General features: G+C 43.2%; 1 protein-coding gene across 5 annotated transcripts; it reads right to left on the bottom strand.

Moving 5' to 3' along the window:
- Nucleotides 1–2380: 2380 nt before the first annotated feature.
- On the bottom strand, nucleotides 2381–20805 carry LOC109855173 (rho-related BTB domain-containing protein 1). 5 transcript variants are annotated; one of them, XM_020429070.1, is made up of 14 exons: nucleotides 20575–20803; nucleotides 8419–8799; nucleotides 8165–8268; nucleotides 7868–8065; nucleotides 6731–6938; nucleotides 6267–6509; nucleotides 6101–6186; nucleotides 5450–5576; nucleotides 5236–5370; nucleotides 4133–4286; nucleotides 3920–4050; nucleotides 3590–3832; nucleotides 3332–3480; nucleotides 2381–3193 (listed from the first exon to the last, which is right to left on the bottom strand). In XM_020429070.1, exons 2-14 carry the CDS (start codon nucleotides 8596–8598, stop codon nucleotides 2956–2958), a joined length of 2196 nt encoding a protein of 731 aa, XP_020284659.1. In that variant the 5' UTR covers nucleotides 8599–8799; nucleotides 20575–20803; the 3' UTR covers nucleotides 2381–2955. The 5 variants fall into 5 exon arrangements, with proteins under 5 accessions (XP_020284659.1, XP_020284663.1, XP_020284660.1 ...); XM_020429074.1 differs by lacking the exon at nucleotides 20575–20803 and adding an exon at nucleotides 18454–18474; XM_020429071.1 differs by lacking the exon at nucleotides 20575–20803 and adding an exon at nucleotides 17021–18413.
- Between the last annotated feature and the right edge of the window lie 909 nt (nucleotides 20806–21714).

The raw sequence follows: 21714 nt of genomic DNA, 5'->3' as shown, positions 1-21714 counted from the left end.
TCTCTCTCTCTCTCTCTCTCTCTCTCTCTCTCTCTCTCTCTCTCTCTCTCTCTCTCTCTCTTTCTTTCTTTCTTTCTCTTTCTGCCTATGATAGTTCTTTGTTACTGCCGTGTTGACAAGGACGATGGTGTGTCGTCGCGCAGCAGTAACTCGTTACCACAATCGATATGTTGATGCCACGATTTTAGGACTGATTAGTTCCTCTCCTTCGCGTATGGCAAAATAAATGAACTGACTATCGCGATCTATTGCGTGCATTGTTTTATTTCGCGACGCGAAAATTTGTTTCTTACGTATGGGAAGATAAAATTATAGTAATCTTCTTTATTAGAGATTGTACAAATGTGTGTGTGTGTGTGTGTGTGTCTGTATGTATGGAAGGGACGAAGGAGAGTAGAACTTACCCCGTCGTTCTTCTCGCACGTAAACTTTTTTACACGATGCGACTTTTTTTTTACTCGCCGCTTTTCTTAAATGTCTACATGTATCCAGTCTTGGGCGAATATAATAATCACGGCGTAGAATATCTAAACTATCACTTTATGTGTAATTTAAGCTACTATATGTATTTTGTTTTTCTTTTTGGACACACAGTTAAGTGTCTAAAAGATATCTGAAAGGTATTTGAAAAACGTCCGCGATCGAGTCAGAGATGTTTCTCAGACAACTTTATAATAGCTTTTCAGACGCGATGTTCAAGTGTGATGAAACATTATATTATTTTGGTTACACTACTTATAAGGTGACAGTTTCAGTATTCTACACATAATAGAGTACCCCTTATTACACATAAACCCTTATACACATTTACTTGATCACTATGCGATTATTGACCACTTGCCCTCGCGAATTGCCACTCACTTCGTGTGTATAGTATCTTTCATCAATTTCTCTCGCAAATTGAAGCGCGCGTTTCTTTCTTCTCTTAAATTAAATGTAATAACACTTTCTTTGTGTGTGACAGAGCCAATAATTTTATTCGTTTTTTGTTGTTGTTGCTTCAAATATAAAACCTAAGTTTATCGATTTACACGTGTTGTAAAATCAACTTACGTATTTATCACATATACAAGTGTGTGTGTGTGTATGTGTGTGTGTTGTACGTAAAAGTAAATACTTTTTCCCAAGTGGTCAATAACAATGACATCGTTTACCTAAGTATATCCGTAAATGCCCAACACTGTTGTACATCGTAAAATAACGTGGAATCGATCAGCTTCTCCGAAAAGTTCGTCGCGCCTATTAATCGAACGGAACAAGTAATTTGGCCGGTTGCCATTGGCTGTGTCGCACGTGTCGTCGGCACGCGTCAGTCACTTCTCATCGACAGCAAGAAAATTGACGGTAAGAAATTAACTGGAAAACAAAAAAATCCACACATCTCTCGGACAAGCTGATCGGCTACACTTCACGACATTTTCGCTGCTTTATTTGCTGCACTACGGACTAAAGCTATTGCTCGTTTCTTCAGTCTAACACGCATTTCGACGAACAGAACCGGTTCAGTTCTTTCTTCGTTTATTTTTTCTCTCTACTCACGCACGTCTCTCTCGCTTTTATATTGGAAATATCGTGTATATATATATATATATATATACACACATAATACGCGTATATGATTACCAATTGTCAAAGATTTCGGGGGAGGAGGGGGAGAGGTGATTGTCGCGATAAACGGAGGAAATCATATCAAAATGACAATCGTACCGCGACTCTGAAGCTGGCCATTCATTTCGGCAAAATTCGTCCTCTGGCGTCGGCGAAGCTTGACATCTTGTCTTCGTACAACGCGTTGCGTGCAGTAATGTTATTATTACGAAACTTGCCGTGCATCTTTCGTCGAAAAACATACAATCAGGGACAACGATGAGTGGATACTTAAAAATCTACGATCGGCCGATTCACAAAATGATCTTGTTTCTTTTTTTTTTTTTTTTGTTTTTTTTTTTTACACAGACAAAAGAATCGTTACAGACATCGGTGGTAAACGCGCGCGAGTTTGTCGTATACAACAACGCGAGCTGATTATTTTTTAAAACAAAAAATACAAATTATTTCTCCCCTAGTTCTCTCTATCATTTTTCTTATTGTTTCTCCTGATATGAACTTTATGTTTCACGAATTGTTACTTCTTATATTTTATACACATAAGTCCGAGACGAGGAACAATACCAACCACGCACTATCTATCGGTTTCCGCTTTTCTCAGCTTTCTCACATCGTCGATCTTATTTTTTCGCGAAACACGCGCACGAGTGTTTTTCTATACCGCGTATATAAAAAATTTCTCGATATGTGTTCATCAGTATCAAAAATTATTTCTACATATACGAAGAAACATACTAGATGAAATAAGGAAAAGCGATTCGATCTTTCTTCGTTTTTTTTTTTTTTTTTTTTTGTATGAGCATCCACACAGTTTTGTCGCTGAATGTACACAGTTTATCACAAAACGCGTAGAAAGTACACATAAGGAGTTGTTGTCTCCCCGCGCAAAACACACAATTCTCATTTCACGCTGCCGCTTGCGGAAGGTGAAAAGATTTTCACGTCGGTCGCGAAAATCCGAAATCCGCGGACGCTCGCACAGATCCGAATTGTCGCGATCTTACAAATAGTTAGTTTTGTTATAGAAAAAAAAAAAAAAAAAAATCACATTACGGGGAGGGAGAAGAAATTCGATCTCGACGAGTTGAAATCGAACGGCATTTTCCCGCATTCTTACCATTGGATCGGTTTTCGTCGCGATCAATCGGCTTCGTATGTGTGTGTTTGTATTTATATGTCATTGTGTGTATGTGTGTGTACTTACGCGTAATCACGCCGATGTTTGCGGTCCGCTTAAGTATAAATCTGTAGCAGTATCAAAATGGTAAAAATAGTGCATATGAAGACCATGAGCACAGGTAGGACCAGGATAAATCTGACGGAGCGGCTAAGGCCGCTGGGCTCCTGTCATACGGCCTGTTCGCCGGATTCGGTGGAGGCGTCGAAGAGCGGCCGGTCCGCCGGCGTCTCGGTGGACGTTGTCGATGTCGCGCCGCCGTTCCCGGTGCTACCCTCCCGTCTGGTCTTACTCGAGCCCGAGAAACATAGGCAGCCGGACTGGTTGCGGTTACGCTTCAACGTCGGCTTGTTCTCGCGATCCTGTTCCGCCAAACACTTCTGATAATAATCGTAGTCCTTCAAATACCTGCGTCAAGAACGAATATTAAAGTAGATTTAATTAAGTATTAAATTTTAAATATTAAATTAAATATTAGATTTAGAAATTAAAAAAAAAATATATAAAAATATAAATGTTGGCGATATGTTTTGATAATGCTCGTACCAGACCGGCGGCCATCGGTGTTCGTTCAGATATTCCTGATTCTCGGGATGAAGCAACCGCACGCTGCGAGCTGACATTTTGCACAGCTTGTTATAGTTAACGCAGAGATGATTCATGCACCAGTCGGCCAGCTGATCGGCATTATGCAGCTGTAAGGCAGCGTTAAATATACACATAGTATATATAGCTATTGCCATTGTTGCAGTTTAATCAATAAGTACTGCAGATTTATACGTGAACAAATTTGGTGAGACCGACCTTGCACGGTTCCAACAGTCTCAGGCAGTTTTCGACGGCCTCGTTTCCCTCGTTTTGGGAAAGACGCTCAAGATCCTCGATCACTCTGCTCTCGACCAGATTCACCAGTCGTTGAAGACAGAGTCTGTTGGCCAGTTCCAACAGATTCAGACACCTGGCCGAGGAGATCGCCGGGACTTCGTCCGTGTAAAGATAGCACAGCAGCTTGTGGAATGTGTACTCCCGTACTCCAGGAAAGACTATCTGCTCGTCGCAATCGTGAGACATGTTAATTATATACGCAGATTTCGAATTAAAATATCTATATTTTACAACAAATATTACACTTACGACTTTTGCGCTGCTTTCGCGAAAATCGCCAGAGAACATGGCTTTCATCACGTCGCATCGGGCAGTGAGAATCGCTTTGTGGGCCGGTACGCTGCCGTCGTCCAGATCGAACACCACGTCGGCAAAAAGACCTTAAGCGTATCAACGTTGACGAATCAAAAATCAATCCGCGACAACCATATCTCAATTATGCGATTATTGACGACAACCCACCTTGCTCCAGACAAATGTCTTCCAATCGTTGTCTAACCACTTGCTTGTACCGGGTTTTGAGATCTCTATTGACGAACTGCTCCCACGTCTGTATGCTGCCGAGCACCATGAGCAACTGCGGCAGCTCGAGGAATTCGGCCGCCTGTCTGATCTCCTGCAAAGAGCGATCGGAGAGGAAGAAAATCAGTCGGCGGTGTATCAGCGTACCACTTATATATCAACGTAGAAATATATGAACGACAGAAAGAAAGACGAAAATCTAATTGCTTCCGAGGATATCGCTAAGTTTTAGGTCCTACCCTACTATAGGCACATGATCTCGGAATGTTCTCGATGAGAGAACGATCGGAAACGTGTCCATGCATCCCCGCGTAACCGATGTTCCTCGAGAGAACATCCCCTTCCGCGTTTCGATGATGTCGAAAGAACGAGAGGACGAGTTTTGCTATAGCGATGACTGATTGACGTAGTTAACGACAAGCTTGTGATGTTGTGATCTGGCAATTATAAAGTCTCTGAAGTCGGAACGGATCTATATAGCTAGATGAGGCTACTGATGTATGTAATGTACGTAATGTGCGTGCGGTGCGTGCGCAAAGTTACTTATGTGTGGCACGTATACAAATGTATTGAGATGCGACTGTCAAATTGTTGTTGTTTTTTGTTCATTAATTTTCTTTGTTTTTTCAAAACGCATCATACGCTTTGTACTAACCAGTAGAAGCCCGATAGGAGCTGTCTGAAAGAATAGAGCCGCGTTAGTTTACTGTGTACACTGCAAACACCTGCGAGTTTTTTTACGTTTCGCGCTCATAGAAAGAGAAGAACTTTTTTTGTACAAACAACACTCTGACGTATCGCGAACAACGCGATATGTCAGGGACACAACGCTCGCTATCATTGTTCAATTTACTGGATAAACAGAAAAAAACTTTTATAAGAGGAACCCAACAACGCGCGATCTCTCGTTCGCTCGTGTATATATACGTCGCGTTTCGTACGATTTATCTTTTGCGACGGAGAGGTTTACTCTCTTTACAGTCGCGAAAGTATTCTTTTCTTTTTTTTTTCTCTTACAATAATGTTCTACCGAGTCAACGTACTTGTAGATCGTGATACCGTTTATCCAAGCTGCCCGTGTAAATGAATTGCAAGCACTGTTGCATCGCCTGCGGCGTGATCAGCTTCGACAGCGTGACCACCGTCATGGGCTGCTGCACTCCGTTCGCGTTCTCGGTCTTGCAAAAACAATCGTCCGGATTAGAATAAGAAAAGAAAAAGATAAATCAATTTTTCTCCCTTCGTCCCGAGACTCACCAGACATATTCGAATGTTTTGGAAGGCAGGATGATTGAGCTCCCTCGTCGCGCCGTAAGTCTTCCTTTGATTATCCATCGTCGGCAGTACTTGAAAACTCGATCGTCGCTTGAGTTGTTCCCAGACTCTGCAAAAGCAACAAGACTCGTTTGTAAAATCACGATCGCGCTTATTCGCGCGCTCTTCTCGATGCTTCCTCGGACATAAACTATATACAAACGATCTATTTTGCGGAATACTGCAAACTGTGTACCGTCTCACTACGCTAAATGGACGTGTCGACATTGAAAACATAAAAAAAAAACAGAAATATAAATACAATACAATACCGTGCAGAGACTAGAAGAATTGCTCTTAACTCTTTATTTGGCAATATATTTGTTTTGCAAGCGATGTGTGTCAACTTTGCCGCATGACAAAAGCGTTTTTTTTTTTCACGTGTGTACAATCTATTAGTACATTGCGAACACAAGCGGACATTTATACGCAGCGTTTGTTAGCGTATGCGTTAGTCGTGTGTCGCAAAGACCTGATTCTCCACCATGTGTGTGTGTATGTGTGTGTGTGTGTGTGTCTGATTGTTGCGGGCTTGCCAAATAAACAGTTAACTAATACAGGGAATAAACGTACGAGAGGAAGGTATCAACTCACTTTGCGGGTTTGCTTTGATCGATACGAATTAGGCACTCGGTATCGTCGTTGAAGTCACCGACGGTAGCCTCGCCGAAAGTGCTCACCTTGACGAGACAATAAGGGAAAACATGTGTTATTGTGTTATCCTGTAACTACCTCCGAACCTGATAGAGCTGGCATATACCATGCTGGACTCGCTGGAGCTGCGCGGTGTCAACTCGTGGGAGAGCTCCATCGAGAACAACCGATGGAACACGGGCGACGCCGCTGCGAGCAGGCACCTGTGTGCGGAGAACGTGCAGTTGCCGGCGATCAGAGTGACATCCGTGTGAACCGGCCTCGCCCACAGGCTCTTCATGTTCTCCTCGTAGGTACTCGCGGCTAGACACACCTCCGGCGGCACTGGCTTCGGCGGGCAGAACGGTGCCTGCGTTTTGGAAGAAGAAAAATCGTCGCGTCTTACAATCCGCGGAACAATATTATGTTTCCAAAGCAAATGTTTCTATTTATTTTCTATTTTTTATTTGTGTCTACAATTACTAGACGGTGATAATGTGTGTTGTAATCAAGTTTACAAAACGAGCAAATACTTTATTTCTGCGTCTAAAGCGATGATCTCGTGAATCATCGTGATTTATTATTGCATACCTGTAATAGAGGTCTTTGCACTCTCTTCAGGTTCGTCATCCAGAAGCGCTGCTGACGACGGGCGATTAGAGCGGCGCGTATCGAATTTTCAAACACCTCGTTCACGCCGTAATAAGTGAAGACGCTCGTCTCGTAATAGTAAACACCGAGTTCTCGCGCAACCGCCCGCGCTTGATCCGGCATCACCAGATCGCTCTTCCTCGTAGCCCTGCATTACGCGAATAAAATTTCAATCAAATAATCGGACAAGACAAATTGTTGCCCGGACGCGTCGGTCGGAAATTGTCACGTGATACGTATCGACGCGACGTCGTAAAACGAACGATAGCGAATAAAGGGGATACAGAATGGAAATAACAATGAAGTCATCTCGACCGCGAGCTAGGAATATATGTACAAAAGGGCTTGCTAAAAGTCACAAGGAACTTTTAGGCTTTCCTCTCTCGGGAAAGAGAGAGAGAGAGTAATCGCCGTATGTCAAGGCGGCGGTTAATTTTGGCTCGACCTACTATTACTCGGCCATCGGAAAATTTTAAGCTTTTCAATCGATCCTCGCGCAGCGCCAACATAAATTTCATATGTCGGGATGTCGCGTAAGCTGATCATAATGAATATTTTTTTTTTTTTTTTTTTTTTTTTTTTTTACGTACGTTGCCGTTAAAAGAATTCGAGAGGAAGCTCTTGCGAAAAGACTCGCCGGGATCAATACTTTGGCACACTTTGGTCAACCGGGCATCGTGGAGGAGGCACCGATGCGATTGAATGAGTTTCATACGGGGCTCTAAAAATCGAGTCGCGCACACGAGTTTCGTGTTTGTGACAAAAAATGATGGCCAGTCGTTAAAAATAATTAAAGAATAATATATAGAATATGAATTTAAAATGAGGTTTTTATCGATATTTTTAATATATTTTTACGAAGCAATCGACTTCGTTAAAAAACTTATTCTTTCGAGATTAAATTGTCATCGTCGAAGATCAGAAAATTCAGAAGTGAAATAAATTTAACATCCTTCTTGTTAAAACAATAAATTTCGTAACCGTGTTAACATTTTTTGCGATTTTCTAAAATTAAAAAACTTCGTACCTCGTTTCGAACTTTCTAGTTCATTTTTCGCGATAAAAAAAATAACTCACCTTACGAAAGGACTGCGATCGCGAAAGTAGCTGAGATAAGTCTCGTCCCGATACATGTATCGCAGATCGTTCTTGCATCCGACCAGCAGGATCGGCGTCTGCGGGCAGAACCTCCTTATCTCGGGATACCACATCACCTTGCAGTTTCGCAAGGAAACGGGGTTGGTTATGGAGAAGCATAGTAGCACAACGTCGGATCTGTGTGTGTGTGACGAGATAAATAGAACCTCTCAATTAACATCAATTATCAACTATGGGAAAAAAAACTTCCTCGTTATACATAACGACGGCTCTTACCTGCCGTATGCGAAACGTCGATCCTTCTCGTGGTCGCCGAACGTGTCCCAGAGACGTAGCGACACGTTTACATTGTCTACTACCTCCCAAGATCGCTCCAACACCTGACAACACACATATCATCGCGCGCTATTTTAACACTGTTATCTTACCCGCGAAATCGATAACACCTCCGCTCTCTGCTTTGATATATAACGACGAAGATGATAAAAAAAGAAAAAAAAAAAAAAAAAAACAAGCGTATCAAAACTCACATCCTTGTAGATCCGGTACTGGTCGATCGCCCAGACCGTGGGCACGTGAGTGGTCAGTAGCTGCGACAGTGACACGTGCTTGTTGCAGGCTCTGGCGCAGATCAGCCTGGTCTTTCCGACTGCCGTGTCACCCACGACCACGCACTTGACCAGTTCCTGGTGCGGCTGCTCATTGTCCATCACCGGCAGTCTCCCCTTCTCATGCAATATGCCCGCTCACCTGCCAGATCGCTCAAGTTCCGTATCGTTGTCACCGACGTGGACGATGCTACTGCCGCTTGCGTTTCTCTGGCAGCCGCCGAGTGCGTGCACCACATCCGACACTCGGACCGGTACCGCGTGACGACGTGCTCGTGCCGTCGATAAGATTATGCACTACAACTGAACGCGGAAATGACGCGTCAATAATACGTGACGGTTCGTTCGCGAATAGCTATTGCTATTTCTTTTTCAAACAGACGGGACGACACATGATAACGCTCTAATCTACAGTGATACAAGAAAAACGACACGTTGTTTTGTATTTTTTTCCCTTCCTCGAAAACACGCACATTGTCCACGGACAATGAAACTCTCTCGTCTGTCGTCTCACCGCGACGACAACTGCTTCGCTTTCGACAACTGTTTATGGCGCGTCTTTTATATAACACTCCGTGTCGTCCATCCATCGTGTAAATTATTTAGCGATTTATAGCCGCTCCGGGGGAGGAGGAGGAGAAGGGAGAGAAACATCTATTTGACTTTTTAAATAAATCGTTTGCATCGCGGGACGCGAGTATATGTGTCGCATAATTACTAAGAATAAAATCTACATTAGATCAATCGCGTGTTACCACGCGGATGATACATGTGTATTGATGTTCTTTTTATTAGTTCCAAGATATGTAAGAGAGTCATATAATCGGAGACGACTCTCCCTTGACCTCTCTCCTCGATTTGTGCTCGGGTCGATCGCGAGAACGAAGAAGAGAAGGGAGCGACATTCTCCGCGTGCCCGAAAATAATGTAAGGCAGCACATAATATCGCGACCGTCACATCGAGCCCTCCCTCTTCCCTCCGATAACAAAAGCTCGCTCGAAAATTGCGGCTACGAATAATCGTAATACGTGCCGGCGAAAAACGGTGGCATCGTTATATGTCGAACACGTTCGTGCGGGTGGATATTTTAAGCACGGCCCGTGCTTTGAAGGGGTGAGAATCCCGAAGCGCGTTTGGATTTTCCAAATATATACGCAGCTTGCGCCTATTGATCTAACCCCCGCGATAGAGCTTTCTATGTTTAGAATCGAAAGCTTTTTGTTTAACCGTAATCTCGCGCATTATCCGCGCATCACCTTAACCCTGAACGGAACGCACGGGACATATAGCACCGCGGCTGATTCATTCTCAAAGCTCTTTCCCGCCGCTCGATAAACTCCATTCTCGGGCGGTTGTACTGACCTTCTGCGAATTTTCATTCAACTTTCTCGTTTCGTTCTCTCGAGTCTTACTCGAGTTTTATTTACGTAAAAAATACAGAAACGCGTTTACATTCTATCTGGGTGAACCGTCGAACTGTGTGCAACATACCTAAGGATTCTTGGAAGCTTCGAAACGGGCCAAGTTGCATATATATTTATATATACATACATACGTATGTACGTGTGCCAACTTAAGTATTCATTAACGTCAGGTAAACTCGTATCTGGTTTCAACATTGAACGCCGTTCGATTTCTTTGATTGTGTTAAAAGATGCATGAACTGTATTAACGATGAATATTCTACCGAGAGAGGCGGAACCCTTTTTATTCAAACACGGGATGATAAAGTTCCCTCAAGGCTTGTCACTCGCGATTTCAGATAACGTGGAACGTCCATAATTCGTTCACTTTGATCAGCACGGCTGAAGATTTAATCTAGTCAACGTGATGGACGTGAAGTAAAAGCTACGTGATAAGAAAACTTGAATTGGTTTCGCCCGCGACTTTCATGTCAAACGCGTGTTTCACAAGGTGGAATATATAATGTATATATATAACGCGACTGATATATATGTATATGTAACGTTATAATATCCGCTTGTTACGATAATGTTGTGCGTCTGAAGGAAAACATGTCGATAATGCCAGGTAACAAACCAGGCACTGACGTTGTATATATATATATGCGAAACGTTAATATTCACTTGAGTCGCGACGCGAAAATCGAAAGCTTCGTCGTTCAATAGTTCGCTTGTTTCGCTGACGTTTTCCGGGAAATGTCTTTGGACGAGACCTACTTTCGTGAAATGGAATTTGTGTGGCAAAGTCTCCGCTCCCCGGTCTCTCTCTCTTCATTCAGCAAATCGGTTGCGTTACATACATATATCGCGCGGCCAAAAATGAATTGGAAATGAACTATGTACAATCCTCACCCCTCTCCTCCCTCCGGCTGTATGGTATATATGTATGGTATATATGTACGCTTTTGCCTCGTGTCCGCACGTGACCGTATATATCGATAATAGCTTCGTAAACGCGAAAACTGTGTATTGATCAGAAAAATAATTAGCCAAATCAGGACTCTTTGCGTGTCAATTCGTTTTTTTTTTTTTTCTTAGGTAACGTATAATCTGCAAGTATAATCAGCAAGTATAATCGTTTCTCTTACATCAGATATATATTATCGAACGGTTTTGAATAGACGCAAAAACATAATAATCGTTCAATACCGGTGATCAATATTGTTTTTAGAATTCCTTCAAGCGGAATGACAGTAATTGCTATTGTAATTGCTGCTGTAATTTTTTGTGTATTCTGTAGTGTTGTATTTTAACACTTGAATATTACGCGAGCGAGATAACGTTTCGTTCGTTTTCGATTTGTCGGAAATTAGTAGCCGATTAATTTAACTGTTTTGACAGTTGTCCGCTGCTGGAACACAAAAAAAAAAAAAAAATCGATTTTTCCAAATCCGTAAAGTTAATTAGCAAAAATTTTTTAATTCTCAAATTCAAAACATATGTTCTTTTTTTACTTATTTCGTCTCGTTTCTCTTATTATTTCAGCGATGCTTTTTAATGTGCTTAGATACGTCACATCGTGAACGATGTGTTACAAATAATATGCAATAAATCATATGCACGATGCAGTTCTTACGTATGTGACAAAAGAAACGAGATAGTAGGATATTTAATGTCACTTGGAACTGCCAACGAAAGTCGCTGTCAATTTTTAACAAGTCTCGATCGATCTTTACCGAGTTTGACTTTGTTGTTCGCGGTATTACGCATTGGAAAATTGCAGAAAACAAAACACAAAACAAATCGTCGTAACTTAAATTAAAAAACGCTCGTGTTGTAAAAACAAATTAAAATGACGAGGTCAGTATTGAGCAAAAAAATCCGGGTTTGAATAATGCATCGTACGTAAAAATTTAATACAAAACGGAGTTTCATAACGCAAAATATTTCGAACTCTCACTGAAGTCTTCTTCAGTTGCAAATTAACAAAAGTAAAGTTATAAGATGTAAATTAGCAAGAACCAGTTGCAAAATAAAAATTAATGTGACGCAAGTTGAGAAGGTAAGTGACGGTTGATAATCATCCATGTTAAAATACTTTGATGAACGTTTACTTGACACCTCATATTTCAATTTACTTAACAACATGAAATCATGAATGTTTTCACCGTTAAAAGTGATTTTTTATCCTGGTACATCATCTCTTTAGAGGGGATACACATATAAAAATCTCTTGCCTCTTGCTTCTGACTCTATAACATCTTGTTTACTTACTGATTGTGTACTTTCAAGTAAGTTATTTGTGAATTTTATTCTTTTAGTACATCGCTTTATTTCTTGAGTGCTTCTGCTCACACTCCATTATTACAGGCTGTCATCCATATGGTAATTACACATTTTATTACACATACTCCGGAGTATTTACGTACACTTTCCGTACTTTGAGCACGTTTATCAAATTATTTTAACATGAACAACTATATCAACCGTCAAACACTTACCTCCTTCAACTTGCGTCACATTCATTTTATTTTGCGACTTCTTGCTAATTATATCTTAACTCTACTTTTGTTAATTTGCAACTGAAGAAGACTCTCCGACGAGAGTTCGAATTATTTTGCGTTATGAAACTTCGTTTTGTAATTTTTTATGTACAATACGCTATTAAAACGTTTGATTTTCGCTTGATACTGACCTGATCATTTTAAATCGTCGTAATTACAACGATTATAAGTGAGCGTCGTTCAGTCATTGCTTTGTTGACGAACAATATTGTCAGAATTTCGCGAGTTTATTAGCACACAGAGTCGTAATTTTATATTATTATGCTTGCAAGATTTTATCATACAAAAAACAAACTCAATAGTTTTTTTTTTTATACGGAAACTATCGCGCGGTGTACAAGGCGGTACGAAAGTCAATATAACTGTATGCATCAATGACGTCAGAGAAGCGAGAGAAATCCATCGAAATTTTGACGTTCTCTTGCAAAAGTACGCGAAATCGAGAGATCAAAGTGAAATAAAAGTTAAAACTGTGGAAATATATACAGACCTCGTCGTTTCACATATCTATCGGCTTTCAAAGAAAAAATTGTTCTATAGCGATCAATTTAATTACTATTAATAACCACGTTGATCGCACACAATGTGATTTCATTGTTTTTACGGATTCTCGAAACCTTGACCGTCGACGCACCAGACGACGACGACGACGACGACGACGACAACGACGATGAGCTATTTCCACGGCTTTGATTTCAGATCCTGTTTCACTGTTCTATATGTTTTTACAAGAACGTATTTAGTCAGAGAAATATTGAGCTGACGTCATCGGTGTATATAGTAACACGACTATTAGCCCGCTTTAAATAGTCAAACAACTCCGGCGAATATTTCCGTAAATCGAATCGAATAATGAATTCAACACGAGATTTCGAGTAATTTCGAAACCATTCTGAAATGCCTTCTGGAATAAAAATACGCGCCATCGACTGTAGCTTTTATATTTTGATGATACTCCGTGCGATTAATAGCTTTGGGCTACTGCGAGACACACGGTAAGCATCGTAAATGACTTTTGCATTCGTTGTCTCGGTATTTTTTTCGCGGAGAATAATTAACAAATGCTGACGATGTTGAAGGTAACAGATAGTAAGAATAAAAATTAATGTAAAGTGTTTGAGAAAAAACATTATAAAGTTACAAATATATATGCAAGTATATTGCAAAAAATTATAATATATTATAAAATCATAACATATTATAAAAATTAGAACAAATTATTTTCTCACTCTTATAAATTTAGTTTTATATTTTATATGATTTTATTTCTTTGTATTTAATTTACGTATACTTTCAACATATATATTTGAACTATAGTTTAATTTAAAATCACACACACTCGTAAAAAAATATAATACGTATCAAGCACTGACCAGTTATTGCTCGACCGCTGTTTACGAAAAAAAAAAAAAGAAGAAAAATGCGTCTGGATGAATATTGCGGGCGTGTATGTGACGCGCGCTTGATGTGCCCGCAATGTGTAGCCGTCGGCTCGGGAGAGAAGCGGAGGACGGATGTAGAACGTGTTGCGGGAGCGAACTGTAGATTCGCGCCAGCGGCGGCGGTAGAAGCCGTGCATTGCGGCGCGTAGACATCGTTGCTGACGCATTGCAGAACGGGTCACGGGGAGGTCAGCGAGAACCGAGTAGAAGAGAACCGTCGCCGCCGCCGCCGCTGCCGCCGCTATATCCAAGTAGAAAAAGTCAGTGGGTGGCTCGGGTCGGTGTGCTACCCTTTTTTTTTCTACCATAATCGTCGTTCACCCTCCCCTTTCCCTCATTGTCGTTATTCGCCTTTAAACCACCCCCGCGTCGCCGATGAATGTACAAGGTGACCCGAAAGTAAAAGGATTTTTTTATCGACAGACCGTAGTCATTTGAGGTTGCTTTTTGGCGAAAATACGAAGACTAACTTTTCTTAGTCTCGAATTAAGAAACTGTCACAAGTAAAGTAGATTCGAGAGTTTAGTAGAACGTAGAAGAGTTTAGTAGAACGTTTTATTATCTACTTTGACTTTTCTTGAGGAGCATAATTTAACGAAAAACACTTTTTTGTAGTAGTCTGTATTACTGAAAATTGTCGGTACTCTCGAAAGTTTTCGCTCTTGAAAAAAAATCAGACTTCAAAGTGTAGCCACACAAAAACAGTCTGCCGGTAAAAGGATCTTCGTCGTTAACTTCGGGACACCCTGTATAATTGCGGACAAAAAGTTTTGAGACACACATTTTCCTCGATGAGTTTCGAAATGGATTGAGCTCTCGAAACGGGAGAAGCTCTTTTGTTCTCTCTCGGAGTTCGCCAATGAGTCCGAAAAAACTCATCGGGAGAGAAGAGAAATAAATGTCTCAACTTCGTGAGTGTGTGTGTGTGTTTGCGACTGTAAGCCAATTCGGCCAAAGGACGATTCAAGTCCAAGAGTTACACGCGCGGGGTCAACGAGCCGCGCAACCGTCCGCGTCCGTCGTCGGCCGCATTAATTAGGTAAACGGTGGTTCTTATTGCCGGCCTCTTTCAGCGGCTAATCGCGGAACTGCGATGCTGCGTGTACGCGACTATTCTGTTACTGCACAGTGAGGCGACTATGCTACGTACAGCCGGGCACAAAAATAGCATCTTTGTGCGGGGCGTGTGTGTTACAGTTCAGTTCTTCTATGGTATATACTTAAAAAAAGAATTTTTTAATTGCACAGCGTTGCAGCCGCTTGCGCGTAATAAGAACGGATACTAATCGTCGAATCAATAAAATGAGATTCTTAAAACTGACAAGAATAATAACGAGAGTCAAATTAGATTTGCCTAATAGATAGCGACAATATTCGAGTGTAAATACGTAATTACGTAAATTTTTAAAAATTTTTCTTTTGAACGCGTTCTTCTTCCTTCTATCCGACAATATTTTAATTACGAGCTACAACGAATATGAATTAAAAAAGTATTGCGGAAAAATTATCAGCACAAGCGATCGAAGCTGAAGCTCTCGGACTTTGCGGGTTGGGAAATCGCAATTAAGCTCACGGGACACTTAATTGTCATAAATATTCCTAGTGGGATACCAATGCAGAACACCATTAATATACGTTCCGTTGTGCGCCCCTCGACACAGAGGCATGTTTTGCTAGGAAACGTATCGCCGTATCACGTGTGTGCATCTTGTCACTTTCGACGCGTCTCTCATTATCAGCGAACAAGCGCGCCTATCGCGTTTCCGTCGTTCTTATCAGCGCGTCCTTTCCCAATATCTCTCTCTCTCTCTCTCTCTCTCTCGATGACGATATCCATCTCTCGTCCGAGAACGCAGCGTAGAAAATCAAGCGCGGCACGCGCCGTTTACATAAATCACGATATCACGCAGCAATCGGTCGTTAGGGCAAACGATCGCGATATACCGCAATACAACGCGCGTCTCTAACGTGTTTTAGAGGGGGAGGGTATAAATCAATTTTTCGCGGTGTCGCGGCTCCGTGGGTCGACGGTCGAGTCGGTTATTCAAACCCCCTCGCGGACGATTACTCGGAGAATTAATCGTTTCTGTGTGTAGCATTCAGTCGTGTGGAGAGGATTTGCGTAATTTGAGGAAACAGTCGGGACAAAACGGGGAAAATCTATAATTCAGTAGTACTGTAGTCTGTGTTGCGACAATAACGAGATATTCGTACTCCGCAACAAGGAATGTAACGAACTGAATATGTACATATACGAGAATGTTCTCGAAAAAATTAATGAAGAATTTTTTTCTAATTAGCTAAACTCGAATCTTTCCCGAACGAAAATACGTCGAGATAGTTTTTAGCGTCTTCCCATCGCGTCGCGTATTTTTGCGTCTGAGAGTTTTCAAATTAAAATTCACAGAATGAAACGCGTTTTTTTTTTCGCCGAGGAGAGCAAATTGTTTCTGAAAGAACATCATCCGGTGGTCTCGGAACACCGCGTATAACCAGCGCGAAGACAGAGTACATAACTCGGTTCGATCGGCCCGATGTGTGCACACGACGACGACGACGATGTGTGTTGTGTACACGCTAATACAACACGTGCGAGCGCACGTAATGCGTATGCGCTAATGTTAATGTCAGTTCGCGAGCAGCAACATTAGCATTTGCGGCAAGGCCAGGGTGCTGCAAGTTCGAGGCTCGCCTCTGCATCGCGGAGGACGCTCGCACTCGATGCTCTCTGCAGACGATCTTCACTTATATAAGTTTAAAAGCGAGACGGACGGATAGATAAAAAAGGAAAGATAGAAAAAAAAAAGAGAGAGGGAATGAGAGACGGAAATAGAGTTAGATAAATAGGCGGAATCAACGACCACGCGACCATATATAAAAGCGATAGATCGACGCTCAATCGAGCAGCTTCGACTTCCTCGTAACTACGTTTCTCTCGAAATAACCCAGAAGGAGAAATGAAGAAGCGCGCGTGGGTGCTGCGTCTCTCTCTCGCGCAATTTTCAGAAAACTGTGTGTTCGCGCGTGTGTTGGAAACGACGACTTCTCTCGCGAAACATGTATATACGCACATACATGCAACATCGACTACGTGGTCTCCCGGTTCCGACTTACTCGTGGCCAATTTACGCTACGCAACGTTCAGCTCCTCGTCGCTCTGCGTTTTTTTTTCCCCCGCACACTCGCGATGATCTTCCGTCAAGACGTGGGGGAACGACGACGACGACGACGACGACGACGACGACGACGACGACGACACCGAGGAGAATCGCAAGAATTCGCTTGGACAAGCGACAGGAATTCGCGCACTGCAACGCCGGTTCGCTCACTCCGGCCGACGACGACGCGTGCTACACGCGACGAGATGCGGCCACGCTCTCTCGCTATATGCGAGCGGAGCCGTGTGACGTACGTATATATATAACGTGCGACGTATATATACGTGTGTATGTACACGTATGCAATCGACACCACTGTGCGTAATCGAGGAGAGAGAGAGAGAGAGAGAGAGAGAGAAAGAAAGAAAGAAAGAGAGAGAGAGAGAGAGAGGGCGAGAGGAGGAGGAGTCCACAGTCGACGCACGAGAAATTAGCCGCGTGCACTCTCCCGCCTGTTGACGGCTCGTTGAAGCGTAACTCTCGTCCGGATGTCTCGTCCCGTATATCCGCGCGACGTCCGAACGGGGAATTTTCTCCCCGAGCGGAAAGAGGAGAGAGAGAGCGAGAGATTGCACCACGTCGTGCGAGTCGCGCGCTCGACGACGACAAGGGAGTTCCTAACGATCGTCGCTCTTCCTAACGACGTTCCTCCCGTCTTCGGTCGCTGTCGGAGCGCAACGACGAACTAGAAACTGCAGCGGCGGCACATCGCGCAACCAGGACGCTCCACGCAAGTTCCAGCTGACGTCCTGGCAGGGCGGCCGAGCGAGGAGGGGCATTTCCTATCGAAGAAAGAAACGAATCCGGGTGCTCCGGATTTTTTCTCCGATCCGCGTTCGATCGGCGCGTTTCGATCGCGCTTGAAGGAACGAGATCTTCGATCTTTTTCCCGACTGTTCTGTTTCGTCTAACGAAGAAGAGATAGTTTCTTTCCGCGGGAAAGTCGCGCGCGTTCTTTGACGTTCTTCATGTACTACTACGCGATCGCGCGGTGAATCGTCAACACCGAAGATTTCGAAACGTCGACAGAGACCTCCCCGTTTTTCGATCCTGACGTAGTTCTAATCCGCGAGAGCCACCACCTCACGCATCCACCCCTCTACGATTCCTACCCTCTCTCCCTTTTCCGATCTCTTTACGTGTCTCTCTTTGTCTCTCTTTCTCTTTCTCTCTCTCTCTCTCTTTCTCTTTCTCCACCTTGCTCTTGGACAGATAACTCACAAAGGGAGCGCCGAATTATAGCGCGTGCGAATCGAGTTTCTGCTCTCGCGGAGAGGAACGTGTGTGTGCAGCGCGCGAAATCGCGCGCACTCTCCCGTGTGTCGCGGGCAGAACTGCGCACCACCTGTCAACGACTGGCCGCTCCAGCGCCAGTACGAGTTGACCCACCTCCGCTTTGCGAGGACCGATCGAAGCCGTTATCCGCGCCACCGCCACCGTCGAGGCTGACGTTGACACTGCCGCCACCGCGCGCTGCCGCGGCCCGAGAGGCAGGTGGACGATGAGAACGCCAGCACGTTGTGCCCGCCGTGTCAACGCGCACGTGTCTTGCACATCGTCGCGCGCCGAAGTAGTCCAACAGTCGCGAACGGCCGTCGACGACGTTATTCGCCGCATCGGTCTCTCTGACGTCTCTCTTTCTTGGAACCCGGTGGAGGAAAGAAAAAGGCAAACAAGGTCGATCGTCGACGACGGGACGAGCGTCGAGAAAGTGTGCACGAGTTGGGGTTGAGTAAGGTAGAGGGAGAGACGGTCCCATCGCGCGCCGTAATAGGTGACGGGACAGGGGTTGTTGGAAAGCCGGGGAGAAGGGGACGAAGAGAAGCTGACGAGACGCGATCGGACAGCACCCAGCCAACTGCACATCGCTGAATGAACCCGCCGTGACCCCGACGCTCTTCTCCGCGCTCCGAAACCACAACGCGCAACGTTGTTTGTCCCGTTTCGTTTTTCGTCTCTACCCTCCCCTCATCGACCGAACTAGCTTCTCGGTGTATTTTATAAACGCCCTTTCCCCTCTCCTCTCTGCCGCGCTTTTAACGACAACGATACCTCTCGGTAGCGGCGGGCTCGCTATTGGAACACACTGTGTGTTCGTCGTTCCTGTCCATGTTCCTACGTGCGTTCGACCCCACCCTTCCTCCTCGCGGCTATAATCATTCTATATCTGCCGGCTGTATATGTGCCAATAACTGGTAAGCACGCTTAACGGGTTTGATCAGCGTCAATGGAATTCGTTGAATGGATCTCCGAACAGTCTCTCGTCAAGTTAGGACGCTTAAACCTCCCAGAGAAAATAATTTGCTACTACGATGGGGAACGATGGAGATTTAATACTCTCGTAAAAAATGACGAAATACACACTTTTGCTCCCTTTTTTCTTGTAGCGCGAGAGATGTTGCAAAAAAAATCTGCACCGGTACCGCGATATCGGTATCGCGTTTGGCCATCGCGCGCATGCTAGATTCGCTGTGACGTCAGAAGGCGAAAAATCAATCCACCCTGCCGCCGCACTGTAGCGGGATATATAAGGGTTGCGAGAGCGTGTGATCCACTATCGTCGCCACCCCTTTTCCCTCTCTCCCTACCGCCATTTCTCATCGTCGTCGTCGTCGTCGTCGTCGTCGCGCGTTGTTAATTGTTACAGCAGTCACGTTCGCAGACATGATAAAGAGGAACAATAAAAAGGTTTTTACGAGAGTTCTAGCAATTTAACGAAAGAGAGGAAAGATGCGTACAAGCACTCACGCGTCGTCGCGTTAAAGTTCGCGACTCGTAAACTGATTGATATTGCATAGAGAGGATGTTTATCGCTACGACGCGCGCGCGCGCGCGCGCGAGATTAACCGCAATTTACGGTCACGTGCATCATCCTTGAGATTATATTCCGTCGCGAATAAACACCGAATGGTGAATGACCATGAAGTCGTCATCAATGCGAATTAAAGACGCGCAAGACGATCGTAAAAATTAAACTCTTTTCTTATTACGCAATATTTACGATGAGTTGCGTGCAATTGAAAATTGCGATAAAATTACCGAAGTTGTTAGTTAACCCGAAGTATCTAATTACCAGTTAATTGTGCACTTTTTCTCTTATAATTTTTTCCGTAAACTTCGGTTGAAAAGAATAATAAATGTTTTCTTTGAACATCGAAGCGCTCAAGTATATATGAATGAGCGTTTGTTGCTTACTTCTCCGAACCGCGATGGAAGACGATTACCGTTATTGCGAAAATTGACGGTTTCGCGATAGCGATTACATTTATACATATGATCCCGACGTGAACAACGCGCGGAGTCAATTCGCGAGCGGTGGTATTTAACCGATTAATTAATTGGCCCCCGCGACTTGTCCCGGACGACGGCGACACACGAGCGACACGTACTAATCGGCATTGTACTTATATAAGCGGCGATGGCTCGCGAACTGTCCGGAAGTCTAATACGCAAAATTACTCAAACACACGTAATAATGGCAATCTCGCGTGTCTTATACTTTGCACGTACCAATAAGCAGCGACAAACACGCTTCTGGGCAATCAAACACAGCGCGTGTGTCCACCCACGTAACCAGCGTATGCCTATCTTCTCCCAGGACGGGGGAGGAGAAATTGCCAACATCGACCGCGTCGAATTCCCTCGGTTGATTATCGGCCGCAAACTGAAATCGCGGCACTGCAAAACGGCGTCTTATACGCAACGCATTAAACGCGAGAAAGACTTCGCGCGCGAAGTAAGACAAACACGCGCTGCTCATTGATAAATAATTCACGTAACAAGCCTCACATGTGAGTTATGTACATTGCGATACCTGACGATAACAACATATTAGTGCCATTTCATGGCACTGTCTGACACGGTATTTTATGGTACAAGCTATTTTGTAGATAAATAAAAAAGCCAATCGCGATTGTATTATTGTTTCAATTTCTGATCGTCACGGTGTAAATAGCGCGTCGTCATCTGATATGACACTTTCAATCCGTTAAAAAAAGACATAAATAAAAAAATAAAACACGATATAAATAAAAATAGAATATGTACTATGTATAAAAAACAATGTTTATTACTATATAGAAAAACATTTATTTTATAATTAATAAATATTTATTTTATATTTTAACATTTATTTCTTTGTATTTTCTTTATAACTAACATAAGTGTTTTTGCGCTCAGGACGCAATTAATAAATGTTAATGACAAATGTAAATAATAATATTAATATTAATGATAATAATATTAATGATCAAGAGAGTGCGACTAACACTTGGTGGTTACGTAACGTGACAACACAAACAACATGATATTACATGCCAAGCAACTTCATGACAGCAATTTATGACTTGAACAGTACACTCTATTGATATCCGATAGCGGTTCCCGCGCAGTTATAACGCATTTAATTAGTTAAAAAAGATACAAAAAATTGCGCAGTTTTCATGATCCCATGCGGAAAATTGACTTGTTTATCTTCCTCGTTCCGCGGAAAATAAAATCTCTCTGAATCACGAACTACTTTGTGTGTAGCGTTTCATTGCTCGAAAAACAAGTTTCTTCGCGCAATAAACGATCGTTTGTGTGCGTACACGTGTATTTTATTTATACGCTCAAGTGTATACATAGCTCCCGCGCTCTCATGTGCATATT

Source organism: Pseudomyrmex gracilis, unplaced genomic scaffold (assembly GCF_002006095.1).
Source record: "Pseudomyrmex gracilis isolate BER0280 unplaced genomic scaffold, ASM200609v1 scaffold_82, whole genome shotgun sequence".
NCBI lineage: Eukaryota > Metazoa > Arthropoda > Insecta > Hymenoptera > Formicidae > Pseudomyrmex > Pseudomyrmex gracilis.
This window is presented reverse-complemented; position numbering and strand designations above follow the sequence as displayed.

What these genes read in the sequence shown, in the direction of transcription:
- LOC109855173 (XM_020429070.1), bottom strand. Translation starts at nt 8,598, where the DNA reads ATGGACAATGAGCAGCCGCACCAGGAACTGGTCAAGTGCGTGGTCGTG. An exon ending in GCTCCAGCGAGTCCAGCATG is followed by an intron (nt 6,187 to 6,266) that starts GTATATGCCAGC and finishes TGTCTCGTCAAG; the next exon opens with GTGAGCACTTTCGGCGAGGC. An exon ending in GATCAAAGCAAACCCGCAAA is followed by an intron (nt 5,577 to 6,100) that starts GTGAGTTGATAC and finishes TTGCTTTTGCAG; the next exon opens with AGTCTGGGAACAACTCAAGC.